Source organism: Lipotes vexillifer, unplaced genomic scaffold (genome assembly GCF_000442215.2).
Source record: "Lipotes vexillifer unplaced genomic scaffold, Lipotes_vexillifer_v1.1 scaffold1129, whole genome shotgun sequence".
NCBI classification, from domain to species: Eukaryota; Metazoa; Chordata; class Mammalia; order Artiodactyla; family Lipotidae; genus Lipotes; species Lipotes vexillifer.
This window is the reverse complement of record NW_006789022.1, coordinates 535,920-552,600: the sequence shown is the minus strand read 5'-3', so window position 1 is coordinate 552,600 and position 16,681 is coordinate 535,920. Positions and strand designations below refer to the sequence as shown.

At 58.4% G+C, this 16,681-nt stretch overlaps 1 protein-coding gene across 1 annotated transcript; it reads right to left on the bottom strand.

Annotated features, from left to right (window-relative positions):
• Nucleotides 1-6,840: 6,840 nt before the first annotated feature.
• Nucleotides 6,841-9,150, bottom strand: CD248 (CD248 molecule). The gene has a single exon (XM_007462201.1). The coding sequence runs from the start codon at nucleotides 9,148-9,150 to the stop codon at nucleotides 6,841-6,843; it is 2,310 nt and encodes a 769-aa protein (XP_007462263.1).
• Between the last annotated feature and the right edge of the window lie 7,531 nt (nucleotides 9,151-16,681).

Below are 16,681 nucleotides of genomic sequence, written 5' to 3'. Positions count from 1 at the left end.
ATCCTGAAATATCCAGGTAGAGCACCCACTTTAATCAGTCCTTCGAGGGCTTCTTTAATCAGCCTGTCTTCTTTTTTTTTTAATGTAAAAATTTATTTATTTATTTATTGGGGCCGCACCGCACAGCATGCAGAACTTCCCCATTTAGGGATCGAACTCATGCCCCCTGCAGTGGAAACACAGAGTCTTAACCACTGGACCACCAAGGAAGTCCTAATCAGGCTATTTTCAATGGCCACTGAGAGCAGAGAATCTCTGGGACCCGGTGACACATCAGTCTGTGAGGTTGGTCAGCTAACAGGTGGGCAAGACTGATTTTACCATTCTGTTCTCCAAAGCCTAGGAAGTTTTTCCTCTGTATTATTCCACGGAAGTCTGACTCTTCCCGGTGTGACCAGTGCTAGGTTGGGGCTGGAGTGAGCCCTCTGAAAAAGCTGCTGTCAGATGCCTGCGTCAGAGTAAGAAAATCCAGCTTCCCATAAGGCCCTCCAAGACAATCCATGAGTTAAGACCTAAATCTTTACTTTCTGCTGCCTGGTAGTGTACCCCCAAAGCCAGGTTTGCCTCTTCTCCACAGGCTTCCGTCATTCATCTTGGGAGTGATATCATCTTTCTAATCTGATTTTGCCCACCCACAGGCCCGTTTTGGTTTTTGGGTTTTTTTTAAATGTTTATTTATTTATTTATTTTCTTATTAGTCATCCATTTTATACACATCAGTGTATACATGTCAATCCCAATCTCCCAATTCATCACACCCCCACCCCACCGTTTTGTTTTCATTTATCATGGGACGAAACTGGCAGTGGAGTAGAGCAAGGGGGAGGGAAAGGGCTCCAGGCACCCGCAACCTCGCACCTTCTTCCCACTCCTCACAGGCGTCCTCCTTCAGAATCCTGGCATCTTACAGAATCCTTCCTTTGATGCAGGGCCCATGCACTGCAGCAAACTCATGGGGACGTCATGAAATATTATAAAACTTTGAGGGAAACACAGAGATACTGGATATCTGTCAGACAATTGGCAAGCTGCTAGCTCGAGGCAGTTCAGAGCTTCCACATCGGATTGCAGTACGTTCCTTTCGATGACATAATATCTTTGCACAGCTGGATTTTTGGCAGCTTCCACGATAAAAAGCAAGTACCACAGGGAAAGTCAGTGCAGAACAGGAAATGAAGGTGACGATGTCCTGTCTCACTCCAAGTTTTTAGAAGTGGGGCACACACCCATCAGCAAGTGATTGTGGTTATTTAAGAATAAAATATTTTTGTATCTTTCAATGTGTGTGTATTATTTTCTCAAATGACCACTGAGGTATTAAAACACAGGGACTTCTTACGTCATTTGAACCTAACTATTTATTAAATGGAACTGTTGGGTGACCAAGGGACACCATGAAAAAATCAGCTGAGACACTCAGGACCTGGTGAACCGACAGTGTTTGGGAACCTCTGCCATAGGGACTTGGTGGGCATAGGATGTCAGTTTCTGTGGATTCAGTTCTCCCATGATCAGTTTCTGGACTCTGTCTTCAGGGCTCCCCACTGCCAGCTAAAGCAGACAGCACTTCCTACAGGAGGTTCTTGCAGCCACCCTGAATGTCCTCATAGGCTTCCATCAAGAAACCTGCCTCTCCTCATAGAGAGACCTTTCTCGTCTCCAGCAGATTATTGTGGCTATCATGGGTATTATAGCATACACATTGTTCAAATGAGGAACAATTAGGGAACCTGCCTAATGTCCCCAACCCTCAGGTAGTGGAGCTGGAATCAAAGCAAGGCTGTTTGGTGCAGGGTGCCTGGTCTTCTGTTTTTTGGCTGCGTTGGGTCTTCATTGCTGCGCGGGCTTTCTCTAGACACAGCGAGCTGGGGCTACTCTTTTTTGCGGTGCTTGGGCTTCTCATTGCGGTGGCTTCTCTTGTTGTGGAGCTCTGGCTGTAGGCGCGCGGGCTTTAGTAGTTGTGGCGCACGGGCCCAGTTGCTCCACAGCATGTGGGATCATCCCAGACCAGGGCTCGAACCTGTGTCCCCTGCATTGGCAGGCAGATTCTTAACCACTGTGCCACCAGGGAAGTCCCTAGGGTGCCTGGTCTTAACCACTGCCAGGTGGTCTCCTGGAAAGAAATCCCCAAACTCACCAAAATCACGCTAAAGCATGGCCACTCGCAGGGGCCCTAAAGCTGCATCTGGTCTGGGCCCCTTGTCTGGATCCCACAAGGTCACAGGCCACGCCTCACTTAGCATCATCATTCACCAAAACCACAACAACTCACTGTGAGGAAGGCTTCACTTTTCCCCCACACCCAATCACATCATGATCAGCCTGGGAGCCCACATCTTGCAGCCTCACCCCTAAAAGCAAGTTCCCTGGGAAGTGGGCATTTTCTGATTAGAGACGTGGCGGTCATTATGCACTGGCTCTGCTCTAAGGGTGAGGATCACAGAATCTACCTGGATTCAAACCTCTACTTGCTAACTTGGTCAAGTAGGGCAGGTGGCTTAACACAAGGCACTCAGGCAAGTGCCTTCAGCTTCCTCATTCATAAATTGTGGTAAAAATGGCAATTCGTGGGGATTGTTATGGTTCTTAAATGTTCTTTTTTTAAAATTTACTTATTTTATTTATTTATTTTTGGCTGTGTTGGGTCTTTGTTGCTGCATGCGGGCTTTCTCTAGTTGCGGCGATCAGGGGCTACTCTTTGTTGAGGTGCACAGGCTTCTCATTGCGGTGGCTTCTCTTGTTGCGGAGCATGGGCTCTAGGCGTGTGGGCTTCAGTAGTTGTGGCACGCGGATCCGGTAGTTGTGGCTCACGGGCTCTAGAGCGTAGGCTCAGTAGTTGTGGTGCACGGGCTTAGTTGCTCCACGGCATGTGGGAATCTTCCTGGACCAGGGCTCGAAGCCGTGTCCCCTGCATTGGCAGGTGGATTCTTAACCACTGCACCACCAGGGAAGCCTTTTTAAATGTTCTTTAAATGCTATGGCTCTTAAAAGATTCTTAAATGTAAAGCCCTTAGAACTGGGCTAGGCATATAATAAGTGCTGCAATCATCTACTATTCTTTTAATTAGTATTTGGCACCAAACCCCACTTGCATTTGTAGAGGCCAGGACACCAGAGGTGGAATCCCCTCTGGAAGGCATCCCACTCCCCAGGCCTGAGTTTGCCGGGGGTGGTTCTGAAGCAGGGAGTGCTGGCACCTAGTTGAGCTCAGTAGGTGTTAGATCCAACCCCCCTCAATTATAGCTCCCCACAGCCTGTTCCAATATTGTTTGAAGAATATTTTATTGAGTTCCTAGCGCTGAACTCCAGGATCTCCAAGGCTCCCTGGAGACCCCCCCAAACCCCGTCTAGTGTAGGAGTCAGCAGACTAATATTTTCAAATGTAGGGATGAGCACTGATATAGAGGTCGGCCTTGAGATCAATTCCGCTCCAAAAACTGTGACTGTCAGATCCCAGCTGAGGACCTCTGAGCCCAAACCCACTCGCTCCCGCTAAACACACACCCCTATGAAATGTGTCCACACATCCGAGCGCTAGTTGGGGGAAGGGAGGGCCCAGCACTAACAGTTCTTGACCCCCAGGTGAGACGCTGTTCTTTCGCCCCCGGGAAACAGGATTCAAGAGGAAGAACAGCAAGAGTCCCACCGGCTGCTATGAAGACTGGCAGGGACAGCCTCAGCTTGAGGACCAGTGTGAAGCCCTCTTGGGGTCTTCCAAATACGACGGAGGGCACCTGCGAGCAGATCTGCCGTTTTGCCGGGGAAACTCGGCAGATATTACAGCAATAAACATTTAATAAATTAAGCAACTATTCATTGAACACTAGTGTGCTCTGGGAGAGACCGGATTGAGGCCTTCTGGTGGCTTCAAGCCACCGAAGGTAGATGGCGCCAAAGGCCCATTCATGGACACCGTCCGCCGTACTCTTGATACCGTCTCGGAGCTCCCTCCAAAGAACCCGCGATCTAGACGAACGGAAACCGGGGGCAGGGAAGGAGAGTGGGCGCCCGGGTCGGGTCCAAGGGGCATCCTGGTCAATAGGGTTCGGACCCAGTAGTCTGAGCATACCCAGAGGCAGTGAGGACTTCGAGGATCCCAGGTCCGGAGCGGGCGTGCCTTCCGTCCTGAGAAGGTGGGGCCTAGGGTGGGTGGGGCTAACATTAACAGGAGGCGGAGCCTGAGAGGAGAGGTTGGGTTACTTTCTCTGCGTGGTTGATGCCTGTGCTCAAAGCCCCAGAGAGCAGCGCCCTGGGTGGGCGGGACTTAAGGGACCATCAAGGGCGGGGCTTCTGGGCATTCTTAGTGGGAGGGCCCTGGGGCTCTGTGTAGGTGGGCCATTACCTCAGTAAGAAGCGAAAGTGTGTTAGCCATACGTGGGCGGAGCTCTTCCCTTGGTGAGGCCGGTCTGGGGTCCCGACCCTATGATTTTGGATGCTGGGGGGGGGCGTGGCTTGTAGCTGGGTGTGTAGCCTGAAGAGACGCTAGAATGGAACGCGGTGAACTCCTGGAGCGCGGAGTCTGCATCTCTACCGGACAGAGTTAATGTCTCTGAGGGATTCCCTACCCTCGTGGACCTAGTCCCCAGCTCTGCAAAGGGCGGAGCTGCGTGAGGAGAATGTGTAAACTCTGGGCGGAGTTCATACCTCCTGGAAGCTGCAACTAATAGCCTCCAGTCTCCTAGCGCAAGCTGCGCTTAGGAGGCGGGGCTATGGCCCTGGTGGGCGGGGCCTAGGTACTGCCTTGGCAGGGGCGGAGCTGATAGAGCAGAGGGGCGGGGCAATCGCTCGGCGAGAACCTCTGAGCTGGCAGGGGGCGAGGCTTGTGGCCTTGGTGGGCGTTGCCTCTGGAGAGTTCCCGAGGGGACGCCAGACAGCAGTGGGTGGGCGTGGCTCGTAGCTTCGAGAAGCCAAGCTGATAGTGCAGGCCCGGGTCGCGCCTGGAGGAGGCGGGGCCTGAATCAGTGGGCGGAGCCTCAAACGCAGCTCTGGGTCTGGGCGGAGCCCCATTTCGGCGCTAGTGGGGGCTCTGCCCTGGGAGGCTGTCTGTTTAGGGCCGCACGCAGCTCCGCATCTGGTGCTCATTACAGGATGACAAAGAGACGGCTCTGGGCCCCCTTCCCCACTCCCATCCCCGCCCTCTGACAGCAGTGCTTTTAACTCCTTCCTGCCCTCGGGGCGCTGTGGATCTCCTGCCCAGGGTCACAGGAGGGAGCTCTAGTTCTTCCCGTCCTGGCAGGCTTTGTCAACCCCCAGTCTGCTCCCCCCACCTTCTTCTCAGTCCTAGGCCTTTGGACAACCTCGCGACCCCCACTCCCATCCAGTGAACCTCTCTGGCGGCGCCTCCAACGTTAAAAGCTTGGGCTGGGTCTGTCGGGGGCGTCTGGTTTGAGTTAGGGGAACGTGAGAGCGGAGGGGGGGGCGGTGCGTAGCGTTCCCTCCGCCCCCTCCGTGCCACCCCCGACCCTGCGCCTCTATTCGTCCCCAACTCCCGCCCCTCCTCTCCTGGTCCCTTGGGGCCCAGCTCAGCCTTCTAGCCCAGGCCCAGCCCCTGGGGTCAGAGGGTGGCAAAGGGCACTGCATAGGAAAGGGGGCTCTGGATCACCCCTCCTCGCCTGCCCGGGTGGTCGTGGTGGTTCTGCTCCTTCCTAATTAGAGGTCCCTTAGAAGCTGCAACTGAAAAATCACAGAGGTGGTGGGAACCCACGCCTCCCCCTCCCCCTCCCCCTGCCACGCCTCCCCCTCCTTGGTCCCCCCAAGGCAATGAGCCCAGGATGAGGGAGGTTGCTGGGTCCCCACAGGCTGTGATTTTTTTTTACCATCCCCTCCTCCCGTTCATGGCACATCTCAGCCTGGAGCAGCCTGAGCCTTGCTCGGTCTGCAGTTCTCCCTCTCCCAGCACCATCCACACAGAGAAGGGCACAGTGTGGCCCAAGATGGGAAGGCCTTGCTCAGGAGGTTGCCCAGGGAGCTGCATGTGGGATCTCGCTCCTGAGCTCCTGGCTCTCCGCAGCCCAGCTTCTAGGCTCTGACTCCCACCGCCTTCCCAGAGCAGAGAGGAGGAGTGCCTCCCATCACCTACAACCCAGGGGGGTGACAGCACCCTTGACTCAAGCCGCCTGAGCCCCAGCCACCAACTTCTGGGCGGCCTTTGAGGAGGGGAAGGGAAGTACCAGAGCTCACTCTCTAGACCGCCTTCACTCCCCAGAATCACCAGGCCTAGAACTTTCCTTTGACCCCCTAAACCCCAGTTTGGCTCCAGTTCAGCAGAAGCCCTCATTCCAGATTCAGTCCCACCTTCTAAGAGTTATGGTAAAAAGAGGAACCAATACGAAATTCTCTTCATGCCGAACCTCCCACCCCTAGGCTCTCTGTGTGACCTTGGGCAAAGTTCTGCCCTCTCTGGGCTCCTGTTTCCCTGAGAACCTCTAAAGCATACCCTGCCTTGAGGAGTCTTACCTTATTTCCTGGGGAGCCCAAACAAGCTGAAGGAAGATCCCCTCCTTCTTTTTTCTGAGTCCTCCCAGACCCTCCCCTCAGGCACCAATGGGGGTCAGGAGCTTTGGGTGAGGTTGGCACCCTGTTTATTGGAGAAGACCCCAGAACCCACCCCCTGAGGTGCTGGGGGGCCTCGGCATCTCCTCCGTCGTGAGTGCTGGGCCAGGAAACAGAGCTCCCAAGAGTCAGGTCTAGCGGTTGACTGAGAGAGGAGCCTGGCTGGGCCCGGGGGACCAGGAAGCCTTCTGTCCAGCTGGGCAGCCCCCGTGGGTCCCTGGTGCAGCCTGGCCCATGTGTCCAACGCATGGCCCTTCCCCCCCCCCACAGAGCGGGGGCTGCGCCCCATCACACGCTGGTTCTGCAGGTCTGCACCCCTGTGAGGCTGCCCCGGTGGGGCACGGGTTCCGTCGAGCCCTTGCTCCCGGCGTGGGTGACCCAGCGATAGCAGTCGGTCACGCGCTTATTGGGCGCGTGGGGGCCACAGCGGGTACAGTACACGATGCCCAGTGCAAGTAGGACCACCAAGAAGACGCATGTTGGCACTAGGAGTGCCACCAGCAGCCACCGATCATCCCTGCGGCTGCGGCCTGCTGGACTGGCCTCCCCCAGGGCTGTGGGGACTGCCGAGGGCAGCCACGGGGCCAGGTTGGGGTCAAGGGTACCTTCCCTTGGGACTTGTCGGGCTTTGGAATTGGGGTGTGTCGGGCTAGCGAGTGAGGTCTGGTTAGTGGGGCTCTCTGGGGGCAGGGGAGTGTGGAAGGCTGGGGGTTGGGTGGCAGCAGGCACGGGGACTTGATGGGCAGGCGACACAGGGGGCCTGGAGGTAGTGATCAGAGAAGACTGGACAGTGGAAGTAATGGGATGGTGGGTGGCCTGGGCTTTGAGGACCGGGATATCTGGGGTCACAGGGGTTTGACGGGCGCTGGAGGTGGTGACCAGAGGGGCGTGGTTAGCTGGGATTCGAGGCAAATGAGTGGTGTTCTGGGTATCAACGACCTGGGTATCTGGAAACATGGGGGACTGGTGAGTGGGGAACAGTTCAGGATATTTGGCTGAGATAATTGGGGGCCGGTGGGCAGGGGTCGGTCCTGGGTGTGTGGCAGAGATAACGGGGGGTCGGTGGGCAGAAGGCAGATCTGGATAGTTGGCTGAGATCTTGGGGAACTGGTGGTCAGAGGGCAAAGCTGGCTGTGCTACAGGGATCACGGGGGGCTGAGGGGCAGGGGTCAGGGGTGGACGCGTGGCAGAGACAATAGGGGGTTGGTGGGCAGAAGGCAGTGGGGGGCGTGTGGCAGAGACCACCACAGGCCGGGTGACAGAGAGCACTGAGGAGTGGTAGGGGACCCTAGGGGCACTAAGCGGGGGTGGCCAGGTGGGGTCCAGGTAGGGCATCCGTGACTCTCTGTCCTCTGGGAAGCTAGGTCTATAGGCCAGGCCAAAGTCAGGTGACTGCGTGGCCTCCATCCATGGGATCCCAGGCATCTCTGTCCAGCCACCATGGAAGACCTCCCAGCCTTCATCTTCATCCTCTTCATCCTCCCCATCGTCCAGCAACTCGTCCCCAAGGTCCTGGGAAGCCCGGGCACCCATGGCCCCAGCGGGGCTGCAGCTGATGCCATCAGCCTCCAGCTCGTGGCCCTCGCTGCAGTAGCACTCAAAGCCACCAACGTAGTTGACGCACATCTGCTGGCACACGCCGGCAATCTGGCATTCATCTGTGTCCACGCAGCGGTGCGGCTCATCCTCGGCTGGCCGGAAACCCAGGCGACAGTGGCAGCTGTAGCCCTGTGGCCCTCCAGGCTCACACTGCTGCTCACACAGGGCATGGGCACAGGGGTCCTCGCAGCTGCGCCCATCCACTGCCAGCCGGAAGCCCTCGGTGCAGCGACAGGACACCCGACCGTCCGCCTCCTCCACGCACTCGTGTTCACAGCCTCCGTTGTCCGGGCCGCAGCCGGTACCGGGGCACAAGGGCCCAGTCCGCGACCAGCCCACGCCACCGTCAGGCTGCTTCACGCAGAGCAGAGAGGCTTCTCTGCCAGCCTGGCACGGCACGGCAGCCACAGAGCCGAAGGGCAGCCACTGAAACTCTGCGGAGACCAGGTGGAACGGCGTGGTGTAGACGGCAGGGCCGGCCTGGCCTGCCTCATCGGGCAGCGCTGGGCAGGAGCCCTCGAAGCCAAACTGGCACAGGTAGCCATCGACGGCCAGCGTGCACGAGCCCTCGAGCCAGCGATGCTCGCCACTCGCCTCAAGGGCCGCACAGCGCTGGGCCGGGCAGGGCCCACCCGTGGCGGGCTGGGCCCAGTTGGTGAAGGCCGTGTCCTGGTCCCCTGTGGTCCACGTGAAGCCCCGCAGTGGGCGCTGAGGCTGGCAGTGCCGGGCCTGCCGCTGCAGCCCGATCCACAGCAGCCGGCTGGCCGGGCCGGGGCCCACCAGGCTGTCCACGCGCCGGGCCTCCTCGGGGGTCCGCGGCGTGGCCAGGTCGCCCCCCAGCTCACGGCAGGCCCGCCAGGCCTCCAGGAAGGTGCGGCGCCGCGGGAAGAGCGCGTAACAGCTGCCGGGGCCGCAGGCAGCACGGGGCTCGGCGGCCCAGGGGGCCTGGCCCAGCGTAGGCACCGCGGCCGCCCAGGCCAGCAGCAGGCGCAGCAGCATCGCGACGCCCCCTGACTGGCCCGGGCCCGGCCGGCAGCCGCTCTTGACAGGGGGAGGGACTGGGGCCTCCGGCGGGCGGGCCGGGGGCGGGCCCGGGCCCGGCCGGCAGCCGCTCTTGACAGGGGGAGGGACTGGGGCCTCCGGCGGGCGGGCCGGGGGCGGGCCCGGGCCCGGCCGGCAGCCGCTCTTGACAGGGGGAGGGACTGGGGCCTCCGGCGGGCGGGCCGGGGGCGGGCCCGGGCCCGGCCGGCAGCCGCTCTTGACAGGGGGAGGGACTGGGGCCTCCGGCGGGCGGGCCGGGGGCGGGCCCGGGCCGGGCTCAGGCCTTGTAAGGAGTGGTCTGGGGCCGCTGCCAGCTCCCTTCTCTCGCTCCCCGGGGGCCGCCAGAGCAGGAAGCAGTCGGGCGGGGGGCAGGGGTGAGGGGTGCTGGGAGTGGGGGCAGGGGAGGGGAGGAGGCGCTGCTAACGGGCTGGGAGTCAAGGAGAGGAGGCTGGACGACCCTCAGAAAACTCCAGCGCCATCTGGGGCTCTTGGCGGAGGGTTGAGGTCGCTTCCCAGAGACTCACAGAGACCCCAATCGGGACACACTGACCTCATCACATCCGTGAACAACTGCTCGTCATGTGTGTGGAAACATGCTCTGACTCACGCTTTCACATCACACACGTGTGTATGCTCCTCTCCACACACAAGGGCATTCTCTCGATACTCTGTCCCTTCGCCCCAGAGTTGCACATACTCTGACATGCTAAACCCTTTAGGTGTACATGCGAAAGTGGTGTGGCGTTCTGCAGGCCCTAACACAGGAAGTCACCCACCTTCGCATGCAGGCCCTGGATGTGGGAAGCACCTCGATCCCACAGGCGTGGGCATCCGCAGCCCTCATTTATATACTGAGCTCCTACCTCTGCCCTCAAGCCTCCTGGCTCCAGCTGGACCGGGTGTTGGGGGTGGCCGGGGAAGGAGGAGGGGCAGGGGGCTGCCCTCCCTTCACCTCTGCTCAGCCTGGGGCCCTGGGAACCTGGACTTAGAGGGGGAGGAGGCGGCCCCCAAACAGGAAATGCTTCTCTGGGCTCCCTACTGCAGGAGGGCAGGGTGCATGGGGGAGGGGGTGGGCAGGGTGAGCTGGGCTGGCTGGGAGGGGACTGGTGAGAGGCCACGTATGGACATGGGGCGCACAATGGTACACACGTGTGTGTGACACAGGCGTCACATGTGTGGAGCCCTCCTTGCCCCCAGACAGGGCCTGCTGCGCAGGCCTGGCTGGGGTCCTCTTCCCGCCCCTCCTGGAAGCCTCTGGAGGCATGTGTACTGAGCCCATCATTCAGGATGGTCCCTGGGGAGCTGGCTGTCAGATTAACCCGTGCACACCCACTGCACTCTTAGCAGAAATTTGAGCCGGGGTGGGGATGCTGAGAAGAGGTTCTGCCCCTCAGCATGCTGTCCTGATCCGGCTTCCCACTCTGCCACAATCGGCTGTGTGACTGCAGGAAGTCGCTGACCTTCTCTGGGTCTCCATTTTTCTTACCTACAAAACGGGGCTAATGTGTCAGGGCCCTTCAGCTCAGCAGGGCTATTGTATCATGGCACTCAGTGTGTGCAAATGTGCTTTGTCAGCTGCAAAGCATGAGACAAATGTTCCTTAGTCTTCTGAGCAAATCTGGGGCGGGGTGGGGATGGAACCAGGGCGGCTTTGCTAACCTTCTTACAGTGGCAGGGCTGGCCTTGCAGACGGCCAATCCCCTTGAGAACCAAGACTTTAGAAGGGCTTGCTATATGCCAGGAGGGTCGTTCTTTCAAGGTTTACATCTGTGAAGCACAGAGAATTATCCCCCTTCTCATGAGAGGAAAGTCAATGCGGGGCAGTTCATCCTTCCACTGGCTCAGACCCAAAGCCTTGAGGTCATCCTTGACTCCTCTTTCTCCCACACCCCACATCCAATCTCTCAGAAAATCCTGTTGTCTTCACCTTCAGAACAGATCCAGAATCTGACTGCGTCTCACCACCTTTGCCACCCATGTCTGGCCCAAGCCACTACACTTGTCCATTTAGATTTGTGCAACACCCTATCCTCTGGTCTCTCTCTTGCCTTCTCCATCCTGCCAGAGGGATCTTTTTAAACCCAAGTCAGATTCAGTCACCCTCCTGCTCAGAACCCTCGAGGCCCCCGTCTCAACTCAGAAGAAAGGCCAGTCTTTACCATGCTCGGCCTCCAGGCTCTTGTGATCTCCCCGCAGACTCATCCCTCTCCCTTCCCCTCATTCCCTCTGCTCCAGCCACTCTGGCCTGTGGATGTTCCCTAAACTCACCAGGCACATGTCTACCTCAGGGCCTTTGTACTGGCTGCTCCTCTGCTTAGAACACTCTTCCTGAAAGATGCAAAGTCTCTGCTTCTTCACTTTCTTCAGGTCTCAGCTCAGGCATCAACATCCCAGACCACCACCCTCCTCCGCCATGCCCTGGGGCTCCCTGGCCCCCTGGTCTTGTTCCATTTTTCTTCTTTGCACTTACCCCTATCTGATGTGGTATATATTTGCTTGCTGGCCTGAATTCCCCCATAGCCAGGGTTTCTCACCTTCGGTATTATTGAGATTCAGGGCTGGGTAATGATATCTTCTAGAGACTGTGTTGTGCACTGTAAGATGTTTAGCAGCATCCCTGGCTTCTGTCTAGATGCCAGTAGCATCCCTCCAGTTGGGACAATAAAAAATGACTCCCTGGGACTTCCCTGGTGTTCCAGTGGTTAAGACTCCACGCTTCCACTGCAGGGGGCGCAGGTTCGATCCTGGGGAACTAAGATCCCGCAGGACTCACGGTGCGGCCAAAAAAAAAAAAAAGACTCCAGACATTGCCAAATGTCATGTCCCCTGGGGGCAGCATTGCCCCTAGTGGAGAACTCCAGCCCTAGGAGACTGCGAGCTCCATTTTGGCAGGGTCATTGTCTTATTTCCTACTGTATCCCCTGAGCCTGGAAAGCTCCTGGCCCACAGATGCTGCTCAATGGGGTTTGCTGAACGAAAGAATGAATGAATGCATGCATGAATGAGTGAATGAGACTCAGCTAAGTGAAGAATCTGGCTCAAGGCAACGCAGGGGGGATGATGCGATTCTGCCTGGAGCCAAAGCCCACCTGCTCCCCACATTCACCCAGCCTTCCCCAGAAGTCATACCATCCTAGGCCTGGGAGATCCCTGGAAATCAGCAAGCTTTTTTGTGGGTGGGTACACTGAGGCCCAGGGAGTCTCAGAGAGTGTGTGGCAGGGCTGGGACCAGAACCAAGACCTCGGACCCTTCTTCCAGTTCTTTTTGCTGCAGTGCCCTGAGGAGTCGTTGGAGCGGTCTGAGAGTTGGGTATGATGTCAAGAAATGAGGATGGAAGGAAGGCATGATGGGAAGAAGGCACAGCCTAGACAAAGTTACTGAGCTGGCAGAGCTCAAGATGTGTTTGGAGAATACAAAGGACTCTGCCGGGGCCCGGAGGGAGGTTTAGGGTTAGAGGGACAGTGAAGACTGGAGAGAAAGTACCAGAAACGGGGTAGAGGCCTGGCCTGGAAAGCAGTGGAGCTGCCCCTGGAAGGCTGGCCTCCATCATGGGGGTCACGGGGAAGAGGCGTGATGAGAGATCCCTGGGGCTGGTATGCGGTGGGTGGAGGGGGGACTGGAGGCCAGGGACCAGTCAGGAGGTTGCTGCAATAGTCTGGGAGAGGGGAGGGAGCTGGCTGTAGATCTGGGTAGCAAGGCGGGGCAGGCTGGGGAAGGCAGCCGCTAGAGGTTCTTCAGGGGCGGGCGGGGGCTGGCCGGAGCCTGGTCCAAGGGTGTGGCGGTCCCAGTCATGATTCGGGCAATGGCCAGTGCTGGGGCGTCTGAGGGGAGGCTGCAGGCCGTCTGGCGAGTGGGCGGGTCAGATCAGAGGTCAGGACTACAGCCTCAGTGGGGGTGAGGCATTGGGGGGCAGGCAGGAGGAGGAGGGTCAAAGGCCAAATTCCAGATGGCCTGGCTGGGCAAGTGGAGGGAAGCCTGAGCCAGGAGGCGGGCGGTAGTGGGGAGGAGTGGGACACCCTGACCCCAACAAGACTAAGGGTTTGGTAGGTAGAGAATGAGACTTGGAGATGCACCTTGGTGCCCAGTTCGGGTGGGCATCTAGCACTCACCTACCCCCCACCCCCAGGGCCATCCATGTTGGGAGAGGTGGGGTGGAGGCTGCCTAAGAATTTCCTACCCTAGGGTTTCCCTGGTGGCGCAGTGGTTAAGAATCCACCTGCCAGTGCAGGGGACACAGGTTCGAGCCCTGGTCCAGGAAAATCCCACATGCCACGGAGCAACTAAGCCCGTGCGCCACAACTACTGAGCCTGAGCTCTAGAGCCCGCGAGCCACAACTGCTGAGCCCACGTGCCACAACTACTGAAGCCTGCACGCCTAGAGCCCGTGCTCTGCAACAAGAGAAGCCACCGCAATGAGAAGCCCGCGCACCACAACAAAGAGTAGCCCCTGCTCACCGCAAGTAGAGAAAGCCCATGCAAAGCAATGAAGACCTAACCCAGCCAAAAATAAACAAATGAATGAATGAATGAATTAAAAAAAAAGAATTTCCTACCTTCGTCAGGAGAAGGTATATAGTGGGCGCAGCATCATGGGTCTGGGGGTGAGGGGATAGAGGGGGGCTTGCTGTGGTCTTCATGCCAGTCCCGTTCAGCCTGACTCATCTTGGTTCCCCCATAGCACAAAGATGCTAACTGATGCAATAACTGCTTGGAGGATGGGGGGGATGGATGGATAGATGGATGGGTGGATGGAAGGATAGATGGATAGATTTAGGAATGAGTAAGTGGATGGATGGATAGATGGCTAAGTAGATGGGTGTGTGGATGAGAAAATGTTTAGATGCGTGGTTGGGTACAGGGAACCAGGCAGAAATGCTAATTTATAATTAGCTGCCACCGTGCTGGATGGCACACTCAGAATGTAACCCTATGGATCTGTAGGAGTGCAGCCCAGGAGGACGGGACAGCTTGGGCACCATCAGCAGGCAGCATGTGTGATGCTTCCCTGTTACCACACAGCCTGTTTTCTCTGTTGGGGCCTGAGGCCAATGTGTCTCCCTGGCTGGGGTGGGGACAGCTCAGGACACCAGGCGTGGCTGACTCACATTGGGAGTCAGGAGGCTGGGGTTCCCTGCTCTGATCATGGCCCTTTTGGGGAGAGCTCACCTCAGGAGGGCCATGGAAACAGAAGCCCACTTCCCCAGAAGGAACATTGTCTTCCAGCTACTGGGACAAGCCAGACGGTGATTCTGGATGCAGTATGCGGGCCTGTTGGTGTTGGGGTGAAGGCGGCTTGCAGAGGGGCTGGCCCTCAGAGGCCCCAGTGGAGCAGCCAGCATGGGGGAGCTGAGTGTGATTGGGGGGCGCCCCCCCGGGCAGGAGTCCTAGAGAGCATTGGCACGAGGGCCGCTGAGCCAGCACATTGCTTTGTGTACAAATCACCTCCTTTCCTCCTTTCTCTTTTGTCCCCATCCCCCCACCTCTCTCCATTTCTAAATTCTTCCCAAATCACCCCAGCCTTCAGGCTTCAGGAGGAAGGGCCAACGGGTGGGCGGGAGGCGCCTGGTCTTGGGTGGGAGAGGTCCCAGGGCAGGAGTGGGGAGGGAGGGGAATCTGGGAAGGAGGGGGTTGATTGCAGCCCCCTCCCCTGCCCCACGTGCTGTGCCACACCCTGTGTGCTTCTGGATGGGAGAGACCCACAGGAGGGGTGTGTTGCTGGACCAGACAGGGTGGGAGAGAGAGGCTTGGAGAAGGTGGGACCCAGGAAGAAGGGTTGTCTTCCAGGCCTGGCCCCTGGGGTAAAGGATTCTGACAGCTGGAGAGGGCTGAGGTGGGGCAGAGGTGTCTTTGTCATACAGAGAGACTGTGTGTTTGTGGATGTACCTTGGTGTCTGTGCATGACCGTGTGTGTGTGTGTGTGTGTGTGTGTGTGTGCGCGCACGTGCGTGCGCACGCTTGTGAAAGCCTGGCACTGCTGTGGGTGTGCACAGCTGGGTGACACGTGTGTCCTTGAGGGCCCGCACGTGTGCCCACAGCTGTGAGGGGAGAAGCATATGGCTGCCCCTGGATTGCCCAACCTGGGCCCAGCTGGAGCCCCAGTCTGTCTCCTGGCAGATGCCTGACCTGAACATCTGGCCACATCTGCCCAGGGGGCCATGAGTCCTGGAGCCCCCATCAGAGCTAGAGGGGCCCGACCCTTCCACTCAGTGTTCACACGGCCCAGAGAGGGACGAGGCTTGCCCTAGGTCACACAGGCGGAGGCAGAGCGGGGACTGTACCCGAGCCTGGGGATCCCAGGACAGGTGCTCTCCCAGCCCTCACTGTTCTTGTCCTCCCTCTGGAGCCCTTTGCCCGTGCAGCTCCATGGAGTGTCCCTGAAGCTGGCCCTGCCTTGGCCCTGCCATGTCCTCTAGGGACGTCCCTGATGGCCCTTCTCGGGCCACAGCTTCCTCACCTGTGTGAAGGGTACCTATGCGAGTGGACTCTCTGATCCCTGTGGCATCTGGCAAAGGCCTGCCAGCCAGGGTGACCCACTCTTCCCCGTTTGCTGAGGACTTGCCTGGTCTCAGCACTGCAAGTGCCGTGTCCCTGGAGCACCCTCAGCCCCGGGCAAACAAAGATGGTTGGTCACCCTGTCTCCAGGGACATTTCTCTTTCCTTTCCATTGCTACCCTGGTCTCCGCCCCTGCCATCTCCACTGGCACCTGGAACTTTCCCCTTCTCTTCCTGCCCATTCACGTTCCCCGGGGACCTCTGTGTCTCACTGTCCCTCCCTCTGACTGCAGGGTCTCTTCCTCCCTGTTCCTCTCTTCCCTCTCCGTCGGGGTCTCTAGCTCCCCTTTCTGTCTCTGGGGTCCCTCTTTCTCCTCTCCTGTCCCCAGCATTGTCACCTTGTTGGTTTCTGGGGTCTCTCTGTTCTCTGCCCTCTTCTGTTTCCCCCCTCTCCATCTCTGGTGTCTCACCCGCTCTGTCTCCCTGTTCCTGTCCCCGGGTCTCTGGCTCGCCACCTTCCCTGGGTGGTCCAGGCCTCCCTCGCTCCCCTCCCCCAGCTCACACCCCCAGTGCTGGCTGGGGTGGGAGCCAGGTCTGGGGGCTGTGACCGGGCCGGGAAGGGGAACCCAAGCAGACATGATATTTATGTTAGGACTTCAAAGTGGAGCAGAGCCCGAGGCGGGGGTGGTGAGGGCTGTCAGGGGTGGGAGGGGTGGGAGGATGGTGGGCAGAAGCCAGACTGAGGTCAACTCAGGCCCCTCCCTGGTGAGGGTCTCCTTGGTGACACACACCTCCCCCGTGGGGACACTGAGACCCAGAGTAGGAACGGAGTGGGCTATTTTGGTGCAGAGTTCCAAGAAAGGCACTTCCTGCACCCCCGCCCTGTCCCCTCCTTTCTTTCTTTCTGTCACCCTGCAGGAGCAGCTGGGTCCTCTGAGCATCAGCCTGGCCTGGGAGGCAGGGGCTCCTGGGGCAAAAGGAGCAGAGGGCTGCATC